Raw genomic sequence first — 24,187 nt, 5'->3', positions numbered from 1 at the left:
TTACAAAAGAGATTGCATTATTTTAGATTTTTAAATTGCATTTATTAAAAAAAAAAATGTATACAACAGAATCTTAATTTGTAGGTTTCAAAATAGTGCTGTCCTGTTCTTTGCAGGTTTAAAAATAGTACAATCGTATTCAAAAAAAATTGCAAAAGACTGCACTACTTTTAGATCTTTAACGTGAATTTAGTTTAAAAATTGTATAAAACAGAATCGGCACGAGTTCAAGCAGATTTGCCAGTTGCTTAAAAACATATTTTCTCTCATCTTTTTTTTCTGTATATAATAGGGCGTCCATTAATAAGGTGAGTTTTTTTTTTAAATTTTCTGTCCCTCCCTTCCCAGATGTCTTAAGATTTTATTTGCCACCTCCCCCAACCCCCAATCTCACGTGAGATTTTTCAAAATGTGGGTTTCTTTTTATATATTTATTTATTGTAAAAAGACCAATGGATCAACAACATAGTATAATTTTTTTTGTTTCGCGCGAAAAATGGCGAGATATTTGAGGAGAGAGAGGGGGGCCTCTCTCCAACGTAAGATTAGATGAGATTTGACTTGACCCCTCCCCCCCTAAAACATCTCACGTATTTTATGAACGCCTCCTAATTAGCATTTTAGCTTTTTCTTTATAGAATAGTCCAACGTTTATTCATCAGACGTTGACACACTGGCGCGGGCACAACCAACGGGGGATGACTGATCTTTGATATCCTGTGATTTCCAACTTTCACTAGCATCAACGTCGCGATTAGACTTCTTTTGATAATCTTTATCACTAGAGACATTCAAACTGCTGCTGTCATCAGCTGTGCGTTTAGAGTTCTTTTGATATTGTTGCTCATCCTGTGATTTCCAACTTACACTAGCATCACCGTCGCGATTAGACTTCTTTTGATAATCTTTATCACTAGAGACATTCACACTGCTGCTGTCATCAGCTGTGCGTTTAGAGTTCTTTTGATATTGTTGCTCATCCTGTGATTTCCAACTTTCACTAGCATCACCGTCGCGATTAGACTTCTTTTGATAATCTTTATCACTAGAGACATTCAAACTGCTGCTGTCATCAGCTGTGCGTTTAGAGTTCTTTTGATATTGTTGCTCATCCTGTGATTTCGAACTTTCACTAGCATCACCGACGCGATTAGACTTCTTTTGATAATCTTTATCACTAGAGACATTCAAACTGCTGCTGTCATCAGCTGTGCGTTTAGAGTTCTTTTGATATTGTTGCTGATCCTGTGATTTCCAACTTTCACTAGCATCACCGTCGCGATTAGACTTCTTTTGATAATCTTTATCACTAGAGACATTCAAACTGCTGCTGTCATCAGCTGTGCGTTTAGAGTTCTTTTGATATTGTTGCTCATCCTGTGATTTCCAACTTTCACTAGCATCACCGTCGCGATTAGACTTCTTTTGATAATCTTTATCACTAGAGACATTCAAACTGCTGCTGTCATCAGCTGTGCGTTTAGAGTTCTTTTGATATTGTTGCTCATCCTGTGATTTCCAACTTTCACTAGCATCACCGTCGCGATTAGACTTCTTTTGATAATCTTTATCACTAGAGACATTCAAACTGCTGCTGTCATCAGCTGTGCGTTTAGAGTTCTTTTGATATTGTTGCTCATCCTGTGATTTCCAACTTTCACTAGCATCACCGTCGCGATTAGACTTCTTTTGATAATCTTTATCACTAGAGACATTCAAACTGCTGCTGTCATCAGCTGTGCGTTTAGAGTTCTTTTGATATTGTTGCTCATCCTGTGATTTCCAACTTTCACTAGCATCACCGACGCGATTAGACTTCTTTTGATAATCTTTATCACTAGAGACATTCAAACTGCTGCTGTCATCAGCTGTGCGTTTAGAGTTCTTTTGATATTGTTGCTGATCCTGTGATTTCCAACTTTCACTAGCATCACCGTCGCGATTAGACTTCTTTTGATAATCTTTATCACTAGAGACATTCAAACTGCTGCTGTCATCAGCTGTGCGTTTAGAGTTCTTTTGATATTGTTGCTCATCCTGTGATTTCCAACTTTCACTAGCATCACCGTCGCGATTAGACTTCTTTTGATAATCTTTATCACTAGAGACATTCAAACTGCTGCTGTCATCAGCTGTGCGTTTAGAGTTCTTTTGATATTGTTGCTCATCCTGTGATTTCCAACTTTCACTAGCATCACCGTCGCGATTAGACTTCTTTTGATAATCTTTATCACTAGAGACATTCAAACTGCTGCTGTCATCAGCTGTGCGTTTAGAGTTCTTTTGATATTGTTGCTCATCCTGTGATTTCCAACTTTCACTAGCATCACCGTCGCGATTAGACTTCTTTTGATCATTTTTATCACTAGAGACATTCAAACTGCTGCTGTCATCAGCTGTGCGTTTAGAGTTCTTTTGATATTGTTGCTCATCCTGTGATTTCCAACTTTCACTAGCATCACCGTCGCGATTAGACTTCTTTTGATCATCTTTATCACTAGAGACATTCAAACTGCTGCTGTCATCAGCTGTGCGTTTAGAGTTCTTTTGATATTGTTGCTCATCCTGTGATTTCCAACTTTCACTAGCATCACCGTCGCGATTAGACTTCTTTTGATAATCTTTATCACTAGAGACATTCAAACTGCTGCTGTCATCAGCTGTGCGTTTAGAGTTCTTTTGATATTGTTGCTCATCCTGTGATTTCCAACTTTCACTAGCATCACCGTCGCGATTAGACTTCTTTTGATAATCTTTATCACTAGAGACATTCAAACTGCTGCTGTCATCAGCTGTGCGTTTAGAGTTCTTTTGATATTGTTGCTCATCCTGTGATTTCCAACTTTCACTAGCATCACCGACGCGATTAGACTTCTTTTGATAATCTTTATCACTAGAGACATTCAAACTGCTGCTGTCATCAGCTGTGCGTTTAGAGTTCTTTTGATATTGTTGCTGATCCTGTGATTTCCAACTTTCACTAGCATCACCGTCGCGATTAGACTTCTTTTGATAATCTTTATCACTAGAGACATTCAAACTGCTGCTGTCATCAGCTGTGCGTTTAGAGTTCTTTTGATATTGTTGCTCATCCTGTGATTTCCAACTTTCACTAGCATCACCGTCGCGATTAGACTTCTTTTGATAATCTTTATCACTAGAGACATTCAAACTGCTGCTGTCATCAGCTGTGCGTTTAGAGTTCTTTTGATATTGTTGCTCATCCTGTGATTTCCAACTTTCACTAGCATCACCGTCGCGATTAGACTTCTTTTGATAATCTTTATCACTAGAGACATTCAAACTGCTGCTGTCATCAGCTGTGCGTTTAGAGTTCTTTTGATATTGTTGCTCATCCTGTGATTTCCAACTTTCACTAGCATCACCGTCGCGATTAGACTTCTTTTGATCATTTTTATCACTAGAGACATTCAAACTGCTGCTGTCATCAGCTGTGCGTTTAGAGTTCTTTTGATATTGTTGCTCATCCTGTGATTTCCAACTTTCACTAGCATCACCGTCGCGATTAGACTTCTTTTGATAATCTTTATCACTAGAGACATTCAAACTGCTGCTGTCATCAGCTGTGCGTTTAGAGTTCTTTTGATATTGTTGCTCATCCTGTGATTTCCAACTTTCACTAGCATCACCGTCGCGATTAGACTTCTTTTGATAATCTTTATCACTAGAGACATTCAAACTGCTGCTGTCATCAGCTGTGCGTTTAGAGTTCTTTTGATATTGTTGCTCATCCTGTGATTTCCAACTTTCACTAGCATCACCGTCGCGATTAGACTTCTTTTGATCATTTTTATCACTAGAGACATTCAAACTGCTGCTGTCATCAGCTGTGCGTTTAGAGTTCTTTTGATATTGTTGCTCATCCTGTGATTTCCAACTTTCACTAGCATCACCGTCGCGATTAGACTTCTTTTGATCATCTTTATCACTAGAGACATTCAAACTGCTGCTGTCATCAGCTGTGCGTTTAGAGTTCTTTTGATATTGTTGCTCATCCTGTGATTTCCAACTTTCACTAGCATCACCGTCGCGATTAGACTTCTTTTGATAATCTTTATCACTAGAGACATTCAAACTGCTGCTGTCATCAGCTGTGCGTTTAGAGTTCTTTTGATATTGTTGCTCATCCTGTGATTTCCAACTTTCACTAGCATCACCGTCGCGATTAGACTTCTTTTGATAATCTTTATCACTAGAGACATTCAAACTGCTGCTGTCATCAGCTGTGCGTTTAGAGTTCTTTTGATATTGTTGCTCATCCTGTGATTTCCAACTTTCACTAGCATCACCGTCGCGATTAGACTTCTTTTGATAATCTTTATCACTAGAGACATTCAAACTGCTGCTGTCATCAGCTGTGCGTTTAGAGTTCTTTTGATATTGTTGCTGATCCTGTGATTTCCAACTTTCACTAGCATCACCGTCGCGATTAGACTTCTTTTGATAATCTTTATCACTAGAGACATTCAAACTGCTGCTGTCATCAGCTGTGCGTTTAGAGTTCTTTTGATATTGTTGCTCATCCTGTGATTTCCAACTTTCACTAGCATCACCGTCGCGATTAGACTTCTTTTGATAATCTTTATCACTAGAGACATTCAAACTGCTGCTGTCATCAGCTGTGCGTTTAGAGTTCTTTTGATATTGTTGCTCATCCTGTGATTTCCAACTTTCACTAGCATCACCGTCGCGATTAGACTTCTTTTGATCATTTTTATCACTAGAGACATTCAAACTGCTGCTGTCATCAGCTGTGCGTTTAGAGTTCTTTTGATATTGTTGCTCATCCTGTGATTTCCAACTTTCACTAGCATCACCGTCGCGATTAGACTTCTTTTGATCATCTTTATCACTAGAGACATTCAAACTGCTGCTGTCATCAGCTGTGCGTTTAGAGTTCTTTTGATATTGTTGCTCATCCTGTGATTTCCAACTTTCACTAGCATCACCGTCGCGATTAGACTTCTTTTGATAATCTTTATCACTAGAGATATTCAAACTGCTGCTGTCATCAGCTGTGCGGTTAGAGTTCTTTTGATATTGTTGCTCATCCTGTGATTTCCAACTTTCACTAGCATCACCGTCGCGATTAGACTTCTTTTGATCATCTTTATCACTAGAGACATTCAAACTGCTGCTGTCATCAGCTGTGCGTTTAGAGTTCTTTTGATATTGTTGCTCATCCTGTGATTTCCAACTTTCACTAGCATCACCGTCGCGATTAGACTTCTTTTGATCATCTTTATCACTAGAGACATTCAAACTGCTGCTGTCATCAGCTGTGCGTTTAGAGTTCTTTTGATATTGTTGCTCATCCTGTGATTTCCAACTTTCACTAGCATCACCGTCGCGATTAGACTTCTTTTGATCATCTTTATCACTAGAGACATTCAAACTGCTGCTGTCATCAGCTGTGCGTTTAGAGTTCTTTTGATATTGTTGCTCATCCTGTGATTTCCAACTTTCACTAGCATCACCGTCGCGATTAGACTTCTTTTGATCATCTTTATCACTAGAGACATTCAAACTGCTGCTGTCATCAGCTGTGCGTTTAGAGTTCTTTTGATATTGTTGCTCATCCTGTGATTTCCAACTTTCACTAGCATCACCGTCGCGATTAGACTTCTTTTGATAATCTTTATCACTAGAGACATTCAAACTGCTGCTGTCATCGGCTGTGCGTTTAGAGTTATTTTGATATTCTTGCTTATCCTGTGATTTCCAACTTTCACTACTATCACCGTCGCGATTAGAGTTCTCACCCTGTGATTTTCCATTATTACTAGAATCATCGCGACCAGAGGTATTTTGATCACCCTGTGATTTCCAATCCTTATTGTCACTAGAGCTCTGTTCACCATCCTGTGATTTTAAATCATTACTTTTATCGTTGCGAATTGACTTATTTTGATCATCCTGAGATTTCCAATCGTTACTACCACCATCACTCCTAGAATTTTTTTCTTCATTTTGTGATTTGCCATTGTTACTACCTTCGTTGCGATTAGAGTTCTTTGGTTCACCCTGTGATTTTTCATTATTACTAGAACCATCGCGACCAGAAGTATTTTGATCACCCTGCGATTTCCAATCGCTATCGCCGTCGCTGTCGCTAGAGCTCTGTTTACCATCCTTTGATTTCAAATCCTTACTTTTACCGTCGCGATTAGAAGTCGTTTGATCACGCTGTGATTTTTCACTATTACTAGAACCATCGCGACCAGAAGTATTTTGATCATCCTGTGATTTCCAATCGCTATTGCCGTCGTTGTTGCTAGAGCTCTGTTCACCATCCTTTGATTTCAAATCGTTACTCTTACCGTCGCGATTAGAAGTCGTTTGATCACGCTGTGATTTTACATTGTTATTAGAACCCTCGCGACCAGAGTTATTTTGATCACCCTGTGATTTCCAAACGCTTTTATTCTGGCTATTGCTAGAGGGTTTTTTACCATCCTTTGATTTCAAATTGCTTTTTTTACAGTTGCGGTTAGAGTTCTTTTGTTCGCACGGTGATTTTCTACTGTTACTAGAACCATCCCGACCAGAGGTATTTTGACCACCCTGTGATTTCAAATCGTTGCTTTTCAAGGCCTTTTGATATTCTAGATCTTTAGCTTTCTTAATGCCAATATAATCATCGTTGCTTTGACCACTTTTAACACCTTTGCTTATCACACCGCCAGCAACGTTGCTTCCCTTACCATCGTCAGTACCACCTAGTAAACTACCAGTAAGACGGCCAACAGTGCTTATCAGACCGCCCACAAGATTGCTTTTCTTGCCACCGATTGCACCACCAGTAATAGCGCCAACTTTGTTTATCGGGTTGCCAACAAGGTTGCTTTTTTTGCCACCGACTGCACCACCAGTAAGGGTGCCAACTTTGTTTATCGGGTTGCCAACAAGGTTGCTTTTTTTGCCACCGACTGCACCACCAGTTAGGCCGCTAATTTTGTTTATCGGGTTGCCAACAAGGTTGCTTTTTTTGCCACCGACTGCACCACCAGTAAGGGTGCAGTCTTTGTTTATCGGGTTGCCAACAACGTTGCTTTTTTTGCCACCGACCGCACCACCGGTAAGGGCGCCAACTTTGTTTATCGGGTTGCCAACAAGGTTGCTTTTTTTGCCACCGAGAACACTAGTAAGGCCGCCAAGACCGCCAGAAGGTCCTCCGGTTCCGGTTGTTTTCCCCGTTTTGCAGCAACCTGTAAGTAAAAACTCTGTAAACAGGCTCCAAACAACTTTTGCGAAGAGAGGTCTTAATTTTTAACCCACGCCGCAAAAACAACGGGGTTTTATAATTTTAACGTGCTTGTGTGTATGTGTTTGTGTGCATGTGAGTATCTGAGTGTCTGTCTGTGGTATCGCTGCTCCCGAACGAGTGTATCGATTGCGATTGTTTTTTTTCTTTGGTTTGGTGACTTAGTGGAGACTGTTTCAAGCTATGTTTGATGAAAATCGGACCAAGAATGCCGTCGCCACAAAATGGCGCATGACATATTTTTCAATAACTCTTTAAAAATGAGTACTGAATCAGATAGCTTGACTAGAAGGATTATTTACCCACGCGTTATTGATAGTCGGGGGTTTTATAAATTAAAAATTTACAAATTATACATGCAAACTTCTTAGTACCAAAAAGCGGCAGCAGCTGCCGAATCTGCTCAAATGCTTAAGCGCCGTAAATACTCCGTTATTTGTAATGACTACGTTTTTGCGGCGCTTGCGTTTGAGACTCTGGGCCAATGGTCTTCGGACACTAAAAATTTTATTAACATCGTGTCCCAAAAATTGGTCTTGACGTCTGGTGACCAAAGAGCTGGCGCTTATTTAGCCCAACGGCCAAGTCTAGCAATTCAAAGGGGCAATAGCGCCAGCATTTTTAGACGGCATAATTTTTTGTAAATATTAATGTCAGTTTGTTATTATTATTATGTGCTTACTAATTGTAATTATATTTTTCTACAATTAATAGGACAGAAGCGAAGAAGTTTAATATCATTGTCATCATCATCATGTCAACAAATAGACGTCCGCTGCTGGACATAGGTCTTTTGTAGGGAGTTCCACAATACACGGTCCTGGGCCGCTTGCCTCCAGCGTCTCCCAGCGACTTGCCTGATTTCATCTGTCCACCTCGTTGGGGGCCGACCTACGCTGCGTTTACCGGTGCGGGGTCGCCATTCCAGCACTTTAAGACCCCAACGTCCATCGGTTCTCCGAGCTATGTGCCCCGCCCATTGCCACTTCAGCTTCGCGACTCGATGAGCTATGTCGGTAACTCTAGTTCTTCTACGGATCTCCTCATTTATGATTTGATCACAAATTCAAATTCAAATTCAAATTTTTTTTATTCATGTAGGCCTATCACAGGGACTTATGAAGCGTTCATACATAATAGTAAGGGGATGGTGATAACTGCGTTCGCCAACTTAAACCTAAAGCTACGACGGTTCCAAACGCGCCCTGATCTAAGAAGAGCCCACAACAAACTTAGCCGGGTAATTTTTTTTTGTTATTACCATCTCACAGTAGATTTATTTAGCTATGAAGCTAGTGCAATTCACACCCAAGCTTTTTTATCGTTTAAGTAATCCTTATTACGTCACGTAGAGATACTCCTAGCATAGCTCTCTCCATCGTCCGCTGAGTGACTCTGAGCCTTCTTATGAGGCCCATAGTTAGCGACCATGCGAGCGAGTTTAATATAGGTAAGACATATTAAAGCAGCTGACTTTTTATTAAGCACGCCTCATGTGGAGAGGCAAAGACTTTCAGAGCAGTACAGCTCCAACAAAACCGGATTTGGAATAGATGGAAGTATTAAGGACTGGAATCCATAAGCAAGTTTAAAATGTACTGTGTCTTTGTACTTGATAATTAAATGATACAAGCTGACCTGTGCAACTTCGTCTGCACCAAATCGGTTAATCCCGGAAAACACGAATAAAATGACATTTTCTAAAAATGAATCCTAGCTAGATCGATTATATCGCCCCCGAAACCGCATTTATACTAAATTTCATGAAAATCGTTGGAGCCAATTCCGAGATTCCAATTGTATATATATACAAGAATAGCTCGTTTAAAGACATAAGATTAATGAAAACCGGGTGTATTATGCAGATGAAGATCTGTTCTATTATATTCTGGATTGGAATGGACTTGACATAACTGTATATACTACAATACACACATCGCCATCAAAGTCAAAAATATCTTTATTCAAGTAGGCCCATAGGTGGCACTTTTGATGCGTACATAAGAATTACACGGTAGTGAGATGATGGCGATAACCACATTCGTAAACTTAAAACTAAATCCACGAGGGTTCTAAACGCGCATCTAGTCCCAAACTGAGCGCAGCTTGTGTTATGTGCAGTAAGATAACTGATGAATATTTTTTATAAATAGCATACAAAAATACTTATAATATAATACCCAGACGCTGAAAAAAAATCATGTTCATGACACAAACATTTTCCAGTTGTGGGAATCGAACCCACGGCCTTGGACTCAGAGAGCAGGGTCGCTGCCCGCTGCGCCAATCGGCCGTCATTATTTACTGTCTCTGAGACTTATCTGCAAAATAATGTTCATCTCACAAAAAAAATCCAGTCGAGGGAATCGAACCCGGCCTCAGAAGGGTAACTCATTGCGCCAGGCAGCTGCGCTTACTTTTCTAAGTTATGTGCGTTTTAGGTAATTGAAATATCACTTGTTTCAACGGTTAAGGAAAACATCGTGAGGAAACCTGCATGCCTACCAGTGGCGTACATAGAGGGTATGCTCGGGGTATGCATATGATATTAAATTATAAGTTTACCTATACAAGTTATAAAAACCCTAAGGATAGGCATTGTAAGTGTTATAAAAAGCCTACCCTTAAGTATTTATAACTCGTACTCGATTTCCTTCATTTTATATCATCTGCATACCCTGTGCATACCCTCTATGCACGCCACTGATGCCTACATAATGTTCTCAAAGGCGTGTGGAGTCCACCAATCCGCACTGGACCGGCGTGGTGGACTACGGCCTAAAACCCTTCTGGTGGGAGGAGATCCGTGCTCTGTAGTGGGCCGGTAATGTGATGATGATACACTATGGTCGCGATGGCAGAGATTCTGTAAGACCCTAATACAATGCACGATAAAAAAAAAAGTGTGTACTCACTTTTTGGAGAACCTCCAATTCCATGGTCAAGTCCGAGTACTGTAGTAGGAAAAAAGAACGATATTATAGTATAGTCTTCATTTATTTTATAAATTTAAAATGCATATAAAAATTTTCGGACAGGATTTGAACCTGCGACTCTCGGGCAATCGGGTAATATGGACCTTTGAAAAAAGTAGATCGAAACTGCAACGTTTCCTACTAGATGACGCTACAGTCGCTATAAGACTGATGTGAAAGGCATATACTAATTTCGGCATCGACGGTAGGAGAGCCGTAGCTTAATTGGTGAAAGCGCTCAGGCCGCGATTGCCCGAGAGTCGCAGGTTCAAATCCTGTCGGTTCCGAAAATGTTTATATGCATTTAAGATAATTCCTCCAAGTGTAGGTAAAAACACTAATAAAAATTATAAAAAAATAGTCTTCATGTATGTCATCAATTTTTCCCAATTTAATGTCTTATTCAAATTCAAATTCAAAAATTCATTATTTATGTAGGCCTATGACAGGCACTTATGGAGCGTTCATACTAACTACTTTTTTTATGTTTATAGACGAGCGCTTGACTGCAATCACACCACGCGATTGTTACAGTAAATTTATAAAGTGGTTAAATAATTAACTATAAATTCATATTTGCCAGATATTTTATTAAATAGGTAATGGATAGTATTCAAGAAACAATTAAAATTATATTTGATTAAAAACCAATGTACATGACATTGAGTTGGTGGGTATTTTGATATAAATACGACTGCATTATCGATACACCTCATCCCTCCGTCACAAGGTAACCTTGTATAAAACGTGCATACGTCCCATTATGACATACGCCAGCGTCGTATTCGCCCATCGCCCTCACAGCTCCTACAGGAGCTTTCAAGTCCTGCAGAACAAATTTATGCGTATGACCACGGACAGTCCGTGGTTCATGCGCAACGTAGATCTCCACCGAGACCTCGATCTTCCCACCATAGCCCAGTACATGAAAACATTATCAAAGACCTACTTTGAAAATGCAGTCCGACACCCCAACCCCCTAGTGGTCGAGGCGTCCACTTATGCCCCCGTCCCCGACGTCGAACCAAAGCGGCGACGTCCGAAGCATTTCCTTGACGACCCTGACGACAAAATAACTACCGACAACGTGTCCCAACAACACACACACACGCAACATACACAGCGTCTTCGCCGGCGAAGACGAGGGCCCCGATTTCTGACGTCATCCGGACGTGGATCCTTACCACGGTCACGGGGGCGTTCGGACTAAACAATGATTAGTCCAAAAGTACACCAACAGTCAGATTAACGTCGAACCGAGCCGAGGTCCGAGTCCTCGCAGGAGGCACCCTCGGGTCGACGTCTCCCATACTCCCCCCGATGTCGTCGAGCCCTGGGGCTCTTCTCATGGCGAGCTTTCGCGCTCGCCCCACTCCCCCGGTGACGCCGTAGCAACCCCTTAGGTGGTTATCGGCAAGTGTCCTTCCGAAAAAGCAAAAAAGCAAAAGATACACCTCAGTCCTACATGGACTCGAACGATGCAAAGATGCCTCTGTCTTAGTCGTTTATCACGATGATGCAGCCTAAAATAGAGCGCGCTTGCCTAGAAGATGCCTATTCACTCTTGATTTGAAGGTACTCATATTGTAGATACTGGTGAAAATGGAAGCTGGAAGGGCATTCCAGCGGTGCTGATCAGAAACGAAGATGCGTAGCGCTTCGTACGCTATGTTACGCGATTATTTCCACAAATATGAATTCGTCCTTCGGATTTTTATTTTTTTTATATAACTTTTTATCTCGTGCGTGCAATGCTTTTAACAACAAATATTGTGAGACGGACATTTTTCATGTCAAAATTGGCACTTTTAGAAAATTTATTATGACAAAATAAGTACTATAGCTTTAAAGTTTTTGTCATTCATTTTTGTTTTCATTTTTGTTTTAATAAAATTTTTTTTTGTTTCTTTTTTTGTATAATAATTGCTTGCTTGGTACTTATTCCTAAGCAATTGTGGTTGATGTTATCGTATTATATGTATAACCAAGTTGTGGAAACTTCATTGGTTTATGTGATACAAAAATACGGCATTACTTTTATGTGTAATAATACTGTTTGTTTTCCTTGAAAAGCTAATAAATAAATAATAAATAAATATAACTTTTAATTGAATTGAACCAAGTAGGTAGCCCTCATGCAAAGAACGCATCCTGCATAGTTGCCCTGCCTCAATCAACCTGAGTCGTCGTTTTGAAATGGACCTATGAAGGTTTTATAAGTTGTTTTAATTCATGTTTCTGTCGGCTAGCGACGCTGGTAATTTGTATATTTGAGGCGCCATAAATCCCTATCCCTATCCCTACTAATATTATAAATGACAATGTAAGTTTGTTTGTTTCGCTTTCACGCAAAAACTACTTAACCGATCCTCATGAAACTTTGTACACATATTCTTGGAAGTGTTAGAAGTAATATAGAATACTTTTATCCCGATATTAAGCTCGGTTCCCTGAGGGGATGAAAGTGTTTGACGATATTAGTTATAATATGTGTGACCACACGGATCTTGTCGTTGAGATCCGGTGATGACACTGGGTTTGGAACACTATCGTTAGGCTGATGTTCCACCGATATAACGGACAGATTCTGGTTTTGATGATAAACTGGTCTAGACAAAGGGCAGTTACTTACCGGTTGTACCGAGGCGATCCAGACCGGGTTTCCGTTGGCTAGTTCGCTGCTTATTTGAAGGGAGGAGACGCAATGCCGTCTGGATACAACGTTTCCCTTCTGTTGCTGATGTTGGGTATACTCGTCTCACACACTTCACCAAACTTCACCGTGTCGAATTAACTTGGTTGTTCGATATTGGTTATATTAGAACAATAATGCCTTTCTTTGCTCGGATTAACGGCGTTCGCGTCGGTAGTTCGTTGCCAACTCACTATCGGCCGGGGCCAATGGGCATACGTGTACAACCAGTACACTCATAACGCGAGCTCTGCTATTGGCTAGACCAGATTTAGAGTAGGTAGGAAATGAATGGAATGAAGTGAGTTTGAGTGAGCGGTAAGAACGGGTTGTATACGCGTAGCGTACAATATGTGTTTAATTTTGCCCGAACTTTGTGTAGATCTGATGAATGTGGTTGTAGATAGAGGACAGAACTCCTCAGCGGACAGCAGCAAGCCCCTCATTTAAGCTTAGAGAAATATCCTATTAAAATATTAAGGATTACTTAAACGATTAAAAGCTTGGGTGAGAATTGCTCTAGCTTCATAGTTTAATATAAAATTACTGTGAGATGGTGATAACAAAAAAAATTACCCGGCTAAGTTTGTTGTGGGCTCTTCTTAGACCAGGGGCGCGTTTGGAACCCGTAGCTTTAGGTTGAAGTTTGCGAACGAAGTTATCACCATCCCCTTACAATTAACTAAACATATATGTATGAACGCTTCATAAGCGCCTCTGATAGGCCTAAATGAATAAAGAAATTTAAAAATATATATATATATATATATATATATGCAACTGGCTTTAATTATTTATCTTAGGAATGCATAACACAAAGGTATACTCACACGGGGAAGCATCTAAAGCCACCAGGCTCTGAAAAAAAAAAAAAAAAACATAAACAGTGTTATTTAAAGTGATAATATATGTAAGGTCTGAACGCGCGTATTATTTAGTACATTTGCTGAAAAAGTTGACTTTTCTTAGTTCTGAGTCTTGTTCTTTTCCACACTAGTGTTTTTGTTTACAATTATTTTTTATTTATTTTGGCAAAAAACAGTCCCTATAAATAATAATTACAACAACAAACTGAGTTTAAATTCAAAGCGTAGGTATTGCTTTTCGCTACCAATATTCAAGATGGCGGGCGTCCGCCACAACAACTGTGCAACTAAATTGCAAAGCTAACAATATTCATTGTTGTATAGTTTCTCATCATGGAAAACGTAGCAGTTGCATGTGTATTTTTTATAGAAAAACGGCGGTGAAAACTTATTTAATTAACGATTTTTTTTAGTGATATACCTACCTATGATTGTTTTTCTTTGTCTAATGTTACGTTAATTTTATAAAGTGGGGTAAATAATTAAACTTATGTTCATGACCATCGAGTTGGTGGGTATTTTGATATAAATACGGGCGCATTTTCTATACAATTCAGTTATGGAGGGTAGAGGTAAGGAGGATCATCTGTGTATATAAAAAAGTGTCGTCAAAATGTTTAAATTAGGATGGCGCCACATTTGCATCAAGGTAACTCTTAAAAGAAGCGCCAAACCAAATATTGTTAGAGTAGGCTTGAAAAATAAACAAGGAAGTAAGGTTATATTTACCACAATATTTGGACAACGTAAGTTGTTGAAATTCTCAATAATTAACTACTTTAGTCGATAATGACATTAATTTTTTTAACTCGGCATACTTCAATTCATCTACGATTGCTACATTCATACCATACCCTGTGCATCCACCAGCGCCATTGTGGAGGATTTTTGAGGACTGTTATTTAGCGCATACAACTGGACACTTTTTCAACTTTTCTCCCATATAAGATGACTCTCCTCTACCCTCCATAAATTCAGTCCTACATGGACTAGAACGATGCAAAGATTCCTCCCGGTGTCTTAGTCGTATATCACTAATTTCCATCATCATATAAAAACACGTAATAAACGCGGACAACAGTTAGTTGGCTTTAAATATGATGGTCAATACTCACCAGAAGTGCCACAGAGGCAGCTAATAGAGTCCGCATGGTTGCTGACTTATTACCAGCTATGATAGCGCAGTTTGACTTCTTCCCATTTTATACCGAAAAAGACTATAATGAAACAATCTGTGTAAATATTTGTTATATATTTAAATCGTACTAGTCGTTTCACGCAACTTTTTGCTATTTTAACTTATGTCTTCATCATCAATACATTTTTTTTATTCCGCTACAAGTTAGCCTTTGACTGGTGATCTGATGGTAGTGATGATGCAGTCTACGATGGTAGCGGGCTAACCTGTTAGGCGACGCGTTGCTTATAAAGTGACCTAATAGAGTGAGTTAAGGCTGTATCTTTTAGTAAAAACTGTGGCAGTGGTTTACTCAGAAACTTTTAGCGTTTCGGTTACACAGATAAGTCTCAGAGACAGTAAATAATATTAATAATTTAATAATAACGTAATAATAAATAATATATAATAATAAATAATAATAATAACGTTTAATTCAGATAAAAATCTATAACTACAACAATAAAAATTATCTTATTTACTATATTATAAACTAAAATTGGCCAAACCTATAAATAATAAAAAATAGGAATCTCCTAAGGTAAGTACCTCTTGAGCACTTGGTGTGTGTGTGTGTGTGTGTGTGTGTGTGTGTGTGTGTGTGTGTGTGTGTGTGTGTACACCAACCCAGTGCTCCATAAAGGGATTTTTCCATTTAGAGTTTATCCTCCTAATAATATCCTAGTTAATTGACTAATAGTGCAAATCGCCTAAAGACTGTGAAGTTATATTTCGGTTTTCATGTACACGTTGTATACGATGATTATTTTGCCATCTTACAAAATCATTAATAACATGCATGGCCTATTACAGTCCTGTTGGACTGTTGTTATATTCACAGATTATGTATTTCCGTTGCCGAAAAATCCATTAAAAAAACCTGAGTTTTTATCTTTTTTTACAGAAGATTGTATACGCACTTTTGGACTGTTAAGACAAAATATGGTTCCCAGTGACATACACACGCACTGAAGAATATTAATTAGAATATAATATTTGCATTTCATCTGCGTAAACTTATTATTCGAATTCGTTGATTTGCACTTGTGCACACATCCCCTTCTATTGTCTCCCAATAAATTGCTTATTAATAATGGAGAGTTACACTTGGAGGATTTTTTTTAAATAGATTAAAGGTAACCTGAGTTATTTACGTAAGTAGGTGTTTATTTACTTTTCATTACACTTGCTCGTAACGTGGACCTTATGACATTGATATACGGCTCACAATCAAAGATATTAGACACGTTTGTTTTATTTAACATTACCGCACTTGTATTTTATTTATGATGTCCCGATTAAGTTAAGTTTGTACCTCACTGAAATGAAGATGGACCATTTTTAATTTAGCCGGGTAATACACATTCTTTTATTTATCCAACAAAGAGGTTTTATGCATATAAATGTAGATATATCCTTCAATGAACAAATATCACATTCTCAATTGTAATAAATGAACGTTTAATGTTATCAAATTACTGACAATTCATAACTAGTTATATACATATTTTAAATATGAAAATATTCCCTTTATAATATTTTCAATATAGGCGGTAACAGCGGACGATGCTGGCTGTATATCGGTTTACCTTGGCCCGCGAAAAAAGCCGTCGCGACCTTTTCCGTGAATAATTTTTTTTAATATTTTCACTTGTTTGGTTGGTTAATAATTTAAAATGATCAGCTTAAATTGGAAAATAGAGTAATAGTAGATAGTAATCGAGGCACTAATCGCGAGTGAATAAACTATTTTGACAAAATCTAGCGAAAATTGACCTACGAAACTTTCATACAGTGGAAAAGGAAGCCTTTGTGACGTTGGAACCAGTGGGACGTTGATGGGTCGATTATGATCTGTGGGCTACTGTGGGTACTATTGTTTATTTTTTTATTAATTGCTTCTTGTACATACATAAGAGATTACATGACGCCCCGCCGCGCCATTGCGATAAAATTTGTCGAAATTATTTTTATTCCTTTAATGAATCTGAATTATTATGTTTGAGTTAAATTATTATAATTGCAATTTTATGTCGATGCCGAAATTAGTATATGCGTTTCACATCAGTCTTATAGCGACTGTAGCGCCATCTGGTATCCATATTACAATGAGACACGTTTGAAACAAGAAATGACACATATTTTATAATTTTTATACTTATCGGAGAGCCGTTTATTTTAAAATATAAATATAACCTAAAATAAACTATTTAAAACTAAATAAAATCTAAAACTTCCTCGAAACCACCGCGGCGAGGCACAGTTAAAAGCTTAAAATAAATATTAGAATTTAATTAAACAGTTATAGAATTAAGGTTTAATGTCAATTATACTGTTATTAATAATTGATAATAAAGATATCATGCAATCATGTGTGTTACTGATTCAGTATTGTTAAGCGTTTATTGAGGGGTTTGCTGCTCTCCGCTGAGGAGTTCTGTCCTCTATCTCCAATCATATTCATCAGATCTTCACGAAATTTGGGTAAAACGAAACTGATCTATCCAAAAGAATTATTAAAATCAGTTAACATTGACAGAATTATCGAGATAAATCGTCAAACACTTTCATCCCCTCTCGCAAAAGAACTGAGCTGAATTTGGTGATAAAAATTATCAAAGTCAAAGTCAAAAATATCTTTATTCAAGTAGGCCCATAGTGGCACTTCTGATGCGTACATTACATGAGAATTACACGGTAGTGAGATGATGGCGATAACCATATTCGTAAACTTAAAACTAAAGCTACGAGGGTTCCAAACGCGTCCGTCTAAGAAGAAGACCACAACAAACTTAGCCGGGTGTTTTTTTAAGTTGTGATAACTTATACTTATATTATAACTTCTAATAATTTTAAATGACATATCACATTGTCATTTAAAATTATTAGAAGAGCAACCTGGTTCGAGCAATTATTCACATACAAATTTTTTATCGATTACGTAGCCCTTTATACTATTACAGAACTTTTCTATAAGCTTACCTTAATATTTATACTGTCAAAATTGACGTTAATATTTTTGTTAGCACTTGATAAACGACTAAGAGGCCGGGAGGTATCTTTGCATCGTTAGAGTCCATGTAGGACTAAGGTGCATCGATAATGCAGTCGTATTTATATCAAGGCTGTTAAACAAATATAATTTTAATTGTTTCTTGAAAACTATTTATCAACTATTTCATAAAATATCTGGCAGATAACAGATTTTGCGAGTAAAGGCTATTTGTGAAAAATGGTACATAATGGAACTTTTCCTGCAACCGGTAAAAGTGAAAATTAATATTAAAATAACAATTAATTAAATTAGAAAAATGGTGATTAATATCACGTATTTCCTCCACGTGCTTATTAAAGTTTCTACCCGTCTAGGCATACTGAATGATGTTATCGATGGTCTCCTGGGATAGTCTCCGCCATTCCTCAACTACGACGATTCGCAGTTCACCCACGTTGGCAGGAGCTGGAATTCTGGACTTAACTTTTCTTTTCAGCAAGTCCCAAACGTGCTCTATAGGGTTCATATCCGGTGATCTCGCCGGCCACTCCATAACAGTGATATTCATATCATTAAGTTGAGTTGTGTGTGAGAGTCACCCGAGCGGTATGCGGCCGAGCATTATCCTGCATAAAAACAAAATCGTCACCGATATATGGAGTAAACAGTACGACATTTTCTTCTAAAACTTCTCTGATATAGCGGTCTGCAGTCAGACTCCCCTGTCAATCATTACAAAGTCTGTGCGAGCTCCCAAACAAATGGCCGCCCAAACCATTATTGATCCACCACCGTATGCAACTATAGTTTCAACATTTGTCTGAATGTATCGTTCTCCTTTGCGTCTGTATATTCTTTGCCTGCCGTCAATTTGATTTAAGAGAATTCTGCACTCATCACTAAACAATACCTTACTTCATTGGTCCGCGTTCCAAAGTCGATGTTCCTGAGCAATAGTTAACCTGTTTCTACGATGATTTACATCGAGCACAAATGATCCCAAACCAGCTTCTTCGAACCTTCCTCGTACTGTACGCTCACTTACGGTTACACCCCGCACTGCGTCTAACTCATGTCGGGCTTGCACGGCCGTCAAACAAACTACGTACACGAAGCCGAATGAAACGATCATCCCTACTCGAAGTGCGTCTTTTTCTGCCTTGTCCTGCTCATTACCGGTCTCCCTGAACCGTTGGATACTGCGATGGTTCGTTGAAACTGGTCGACGAAGATCTCTGGATATCACTCTGTAGGTTTGACCATTTCTTCGCATTTCGAGTGCCCTAGCAATCTCAGTTGGGGCTAAGTCATGCAGTGGCGTGCATAGATGGTATGCACAGGGTATGCAGAAGATACAAAATGAAGGAAATCTCCAGTACGAGTTATAAATACTTGAGGGTAGGCTTTTTATAACTCTTACAATGCCTATCCTTAAGTTTTTTTTAAACTCGTACTGGAGATTTTCTTCATTATATATTATCTGCGTGCCCTGTGCATACCCTCTATGCACGCCACTGAAGTCAGGCATAATTAATACACTTTTATTGTACGCTTCTGTACATAAAACTGTTGCTGGGTTGGTTGGATAGTAATCGCAAAAGGAAAACTCCAGAGAATTCTTCTTGTTTCTTTATTAGTAGTTCTTCTTTCTTGTGTTACCGCTACCGCTTGCCATTGGGAACTTAACCCGGCGTACAAACGGGTGCGGTATTTATACTAATTTTTCCACAAATGTCAGGCCCTCTGATTGGTTCTGTTTCTCGGCCAATCAGAGGGCGTTGTTTCGATCCAATCACGAAGGGTTACATTTAGGCAATTATTGTTAAATATGCTAATTTCTAAAGTGCTATTACATATTAAATTCTATTATTAACTATAAAATAAAACTATTTACAGGTTAGATTAAAATTAAAACACACGAAATATTGACTTTAACGAACTCAGTGGGTGACGCCCTGTCTCTTTCCCGCTCACGCCTATCGTCCCGCACATTTATTGTACACCATATAAACATATAGAAAAATTTAAAATAAAAAAATATTATATGCCATCTAGCCCCAAAGTAAACATAACACAAGTTATCCTTACTCTGGGGCTAGATGGCGATGTGTGTTTTGCCTTAGTATATTTATTTATTTATTTATTTCTAAAGCCGTCTTCACAATTGAAAGAGCAACTACTGAGTTTCTTGCCGGCTCTCGGTAGAATCTGCTTTCCGAACCGGTGGTAGAGTCACACAAACATACATACTTGACGTTTCGAAAGTGCTTATAAAGTAGGCCTACTTGAAATAAATGAATTTGAATTTGAATTGAAATAACAATTGTGTGGAATCCAGTCGTAGAATTATGCAAAACGAGAAAGCATCGGACAGCTTTTTAATTTCAAATTGACGTTGTCAGTGCAGTATGTCAAACAGTTCGTGAAATACCAACAGAAAGCGTGTTCTTTTGTGTTGCTATTTCACGAACTGAAGGAGCACACACGGACAGAATCTAACTACCCAGTTAGATTCTGCCCGTGACATGCAACTGCAACTGGTCGAAATATCGACAAATCCCATAATATTTTCGTGGTATGTAGCCGTTGAACTATTTTGACGTGACAACGTCTTATAAATTGGTTTGCCGGGTGACACTTCAAGAAACTGCGTTACGCTCCGCTCACGTTATGCGCTCACAATGAGAGCGAGTGAGAGGCACGCGCCCGCCTAAGAGCGAGAGAGACAGACATAAAAAGTGAAAGGCACGCGTCCCTTTGTAGTAAACGCTGTTTCATTGTACGCAAATGTATTGCAAGTTATTGTATGTATATTTGTATATAAATACGTATGTATGTGTAAAGGTAAAAATAAAATTTTGTTAATATGAAATTCAGTGCGAGATTCTTTGTATAAATTAATGTTTTAAATATAATTCTTTGTATAAATAAATGTTTTAAATTGTTACTATTATTTCATCCTTCTTCCTACTATACGAATGAATATTCACATTAAAATTATTTTACCACTCAAAGTCGTTGTCACGTAAAACTTTCGCCCGTATACCGACTTTACAGGCAACCAATTTTTTTTTTTTTAAGAAATACACACTTTCGCGTTCTCAGACTAGCTGGTTAAGCCGGAAATAGGTAAGTACCTAACAAACAAACAGACACTCTTAAAAGGATATAAAAATAGATACAAATACAGCGTATACTGAATTAAAAAAAAAAAAACTGGGGAACTGAGGTGGAACTGAATACCAAAAATGTTTTATTCATGTAAGAAGACCTTATCACAGGCACTTATGAAAAGTTCATACATTTAACAAGTTACATGTTATATATTTATATAGGTATTTATGTTATATATTTTATTTGTATTTATATGTAACATATTTATATATATTTATATGAATAATTTTAAATCTTATTTATTGCACCACCTACCTCTTTTCTATGTTTTTTCCTTTTACGCCATTGGTTGCCTGCAAGAAATCGCTATGTAGCAATAAGGCCACCAAATTGTACTCTCTTGAAATGTATTTATATCTTTGTAACTACTTTTTAAAGCTAGGAGGGTTCCAAACGCGCCCTGGTCTAAGAAGAGCCGACAACAAACTTAGCCAGGTTTTTTTTTTGTTATCACCATCTCACAGTCTAGTTTAGTTAATGTTGAGCTACCCAACACGCACCTCTAAATTTTCAGTGTTTTGGGCTTTTTAAGCAATAAAATATAACTTGCTTTGCTGTGAAGGAAAACATCGTGTGGAAACCTGCACGCCTGAGGGTTCTCCATGGAGCTCTGAAGGGTGTGTGTAGTCCACCAATCCGCACTTATACTGCATGGTGGACCCCGGTCATACCCTTCTGTTTCTGAGAGGAGAACCGTGCCCCGTTAAGGGTCGGTAAAGGGTTGATGATGAGGAAATAAAAACACCAGACAAAACAACAGCAGACAAATTATAATAACATTTATTTAAATAATAACATTTACATAAATCTTATGACAATCATACGCAAATCACACATCAAAAAAAACACGCTTGGTATAAAAAACTAAACTAATTTCTTTCTTTTAGCTTATTCATAATAGCGATTTTTTTTTAGTTTTTCTTGATCTATTATTGTTATTAGAGCAAAATTAATCGGTAACCTATCCACCATTAAAGAGATAAAATATAGATAAAATTTTTTTTTTTTATTCAGTGTGCCCGTCTCTCGAAATGCAAGTTCTAATCATTATTTAAAACAGGCCATTAAAAAGTAACAGCTAACGCCCTCTACCATCTAGTAGCTTAATGATTTCTGTGGAATTTGTTAGGTACGCGAACGCCATAGGTTTTTTACATTTGGGTCTAGATGGCGCTGTAGTAATTAGTATAAAATCTTATTTTTATAGTGAAAATTGGAATAATCTTTTCAGATTAGTGTATTGTCATCGGTCCTCGATATGTCTACAAAGTTTGAAAGAAATCTGACCGTTTAAATTGGGTCAAACTCGCACCCAAAGAAGTCGGCTACAAACAAACATACAAGTGAAGCTAATATAAAGCGTGTAAAAAGACAATAGATATTTTCTCTCTTCGTGTTTACTCTGAATATAATCAGCATTTAGATTATCTTTTATGTATAAGTCCAGCGTATTACTCATCTGATGCATTATACTCTTCTAATATCTTTTTCTCAAGTTGATCATTTACTGGATTCTCACTGGATGATGAAGAATATTTCAAATATTGAAATATTCTTCATCATCCAGTGAGAACCCGTAATCGAAAGAATCATCGTTATCTGTTTCGCTTCCATCGCTGTCATCGTTGCTTTGAGCACTAACTTCACTTATCACACCGCTAGCAACATTGCTTTCCTTACCACCATCAGTACCACCAAGTAAACTACCAGTAACACCGCCAACAGTGCTTATCAGAGCGCCAACAAGGCTTTTCTTGGCACCGACAGCACCACCTGTCAGGTCGCTAGCTTTACCAATCTCAGTGCTGGCGGGATTATTTATATTACCACCGTCAGCACCGACAGTCAGAGCACCAGTAATTTTGCTTGCGACTAGAAAAAAAAAAAAAAGTTATGAATGAATGAATACACTTTTATTGTACACCAAAGAAAAATAATTACATGGAAATTTAACGACAGTGAATTGAACGCTCATATTAACTAAGAAATTATGTCGTGTGTTACTTTAGATAATTAAAAAAAAATTATTCCGATACGATCATTTTTTCGACCAATTTTGATGCCACATACACCCGTCCATACACGGACGTCCAGAAAAGATTATGTTTAATGTTATTATTTACTATGTTAAACAAAAAAATTGTTATTGAAATGTATTTTATGTGCCTGACAAATTATTTGACTTGATATTAGTGTACTCAAATTAACCTGTAAGTGCAATATAAATAACAAAAAATCAATTTCAGTTTCGAGAAAACTGCTTTTTTTGAAATGTCGAGAGTAGAGCACAACCTCAACGCTTCGCTTATGAGGCGTGCAATAGAAGTTACAGAGATATAAATACCTTCCAGGCAACCAAAGGAGTAAAAGAAAAAAAAAAGAAAAAAAAAAGAAAAAAATTAGGTGGTTCAATCAATAAGATTTAAAAATTATACAAATAAATAAAATATATATATATATCTATAATCCCTATCCCTATCCCTACTAATATTATAAAAGTCAATGTAAGTTTGTTTGTTACGCTTTCACGCGAAAACTACTTAAGCGATCCTCATGAAACTTTGTACACATATTCTTGGAAGTGTTAGAAGTAATATAGGATACTTTTTATCCCGACATTAAGCTTGGTTCCTTTGGGAGAGGGGATGAAAGCGTTTGACGATTTTACACAATAACTCCGACAAATTATAACCGATTTAAATAAAGAGTGAGATAGAAAACATTATACATTTTTTTACCTATTCTAGTTACCATGGAAACGAAATAATAAACATTACATTTATCCTAATAGTTCTGATACTCCACATCCACCTCAATCTCTCGTAGGCTACTTTTCAGAAGTTACACTTCCGTGTGTGAATAAATTGCACATGATTTTTAATTTACCCTCTCATATGGTATTAATCTTTATTCAGCGAAATAAACTCTTTTTGTGTATGTTTCGACAATCGTACTTAAAGAGTAAACTCCAGTCGGGCGTCGGAGCTGACACACACTTTTTTTTAAATATCCTTTTGTTAAAA

General features: G+C 37.8%; 2 protein-coding genes across 2 annotated transcripts; both read right to left on the bottom strand.

The window, feature by feature from the left end:
* Positions 1 to 651: 651 nt before the first annotated feature.
* Positions 652 to 14,969, bottom strand: LOC120635575 (protein split ends-like). Its single transcript, XM_039906587.1, has 3 exons — positions 14,934 to 14,969; positions 13,783 to 13,810; positions 652 to 7,229 (listed from the first exon to the last, which is right to left on the bottom strand). Exons 1-3 carry the CDS (start codon positions 14,967 to 14,969, stop codon positions 652 to 654), a joined length of 6,642 nt encoding a protein of 2,213 aa, XP_039762521.1.
* A 3,937-nt stretch (positions 14,970 to 18,906) lies between these two features.
* Positions 18,907 to 19,263, bottom strand: LOC120635574. The gene has a single exon (XM_039906586.1). The coding sequence runs from the start codon at positions 19,261 to 19,263 to the stop codon at positions 18,907 to 18,909; it is 357 nt and encodes a 118-aa protein (XP_039762520.1).
* Positions 19,264 to 24,187: the final 4,924 nt, after the last annotated feature.

The sequence above is a fragment of the Pararge aegeria genome, chromosome 27, assembly GCF_905163445.1.
Source record: "Pararge aegeria chromosome 27, ilParAegt1.1, whole genome shotgun sequence".
NCBI lineage: Eukaryota > Metazoa > Arthropoda > Insecta > Lepidoptera > Nymphalidae > Pararge > Pararge aegeria.
Note: the sequence above shows the minus strand (reverse complement) of the source record. Positions and strands in the feature narration are given on the sequence as shown.

Excerpts from the sequence above, each read along its gene's own strand:
- LOC120635575 (XM_039906587.1), bottom strand. The coding sequence starts at position 14,969 with ATGCGGACTCTATTAGCTGCCTCTGTGGCACTTCTG. Across the intron at positions 13,811-14,933 it reads CTGCCTCTGTGGCACTTCTG|AGCCTGGTGGCTTTAGATGC; the intron begins GTGAGTATTGAC and ends TTTTTTTTTCAG. Across the intron at positions 7,230-13,782 it reads GGCTTTAGATGCTTCCCCGT|GTTGCTGCAAAACGGGGAAA; the intron begins GTGAGTATACCT and ends TTTTACTTACAG.
- LOC120635574 (XM_039906586.1), bottom strand. The coding sequence starts at position 19,263 with ATGCGAAGAAATGGTCAAACCTACAGAGTGATATCCAGAGATCTTCGT.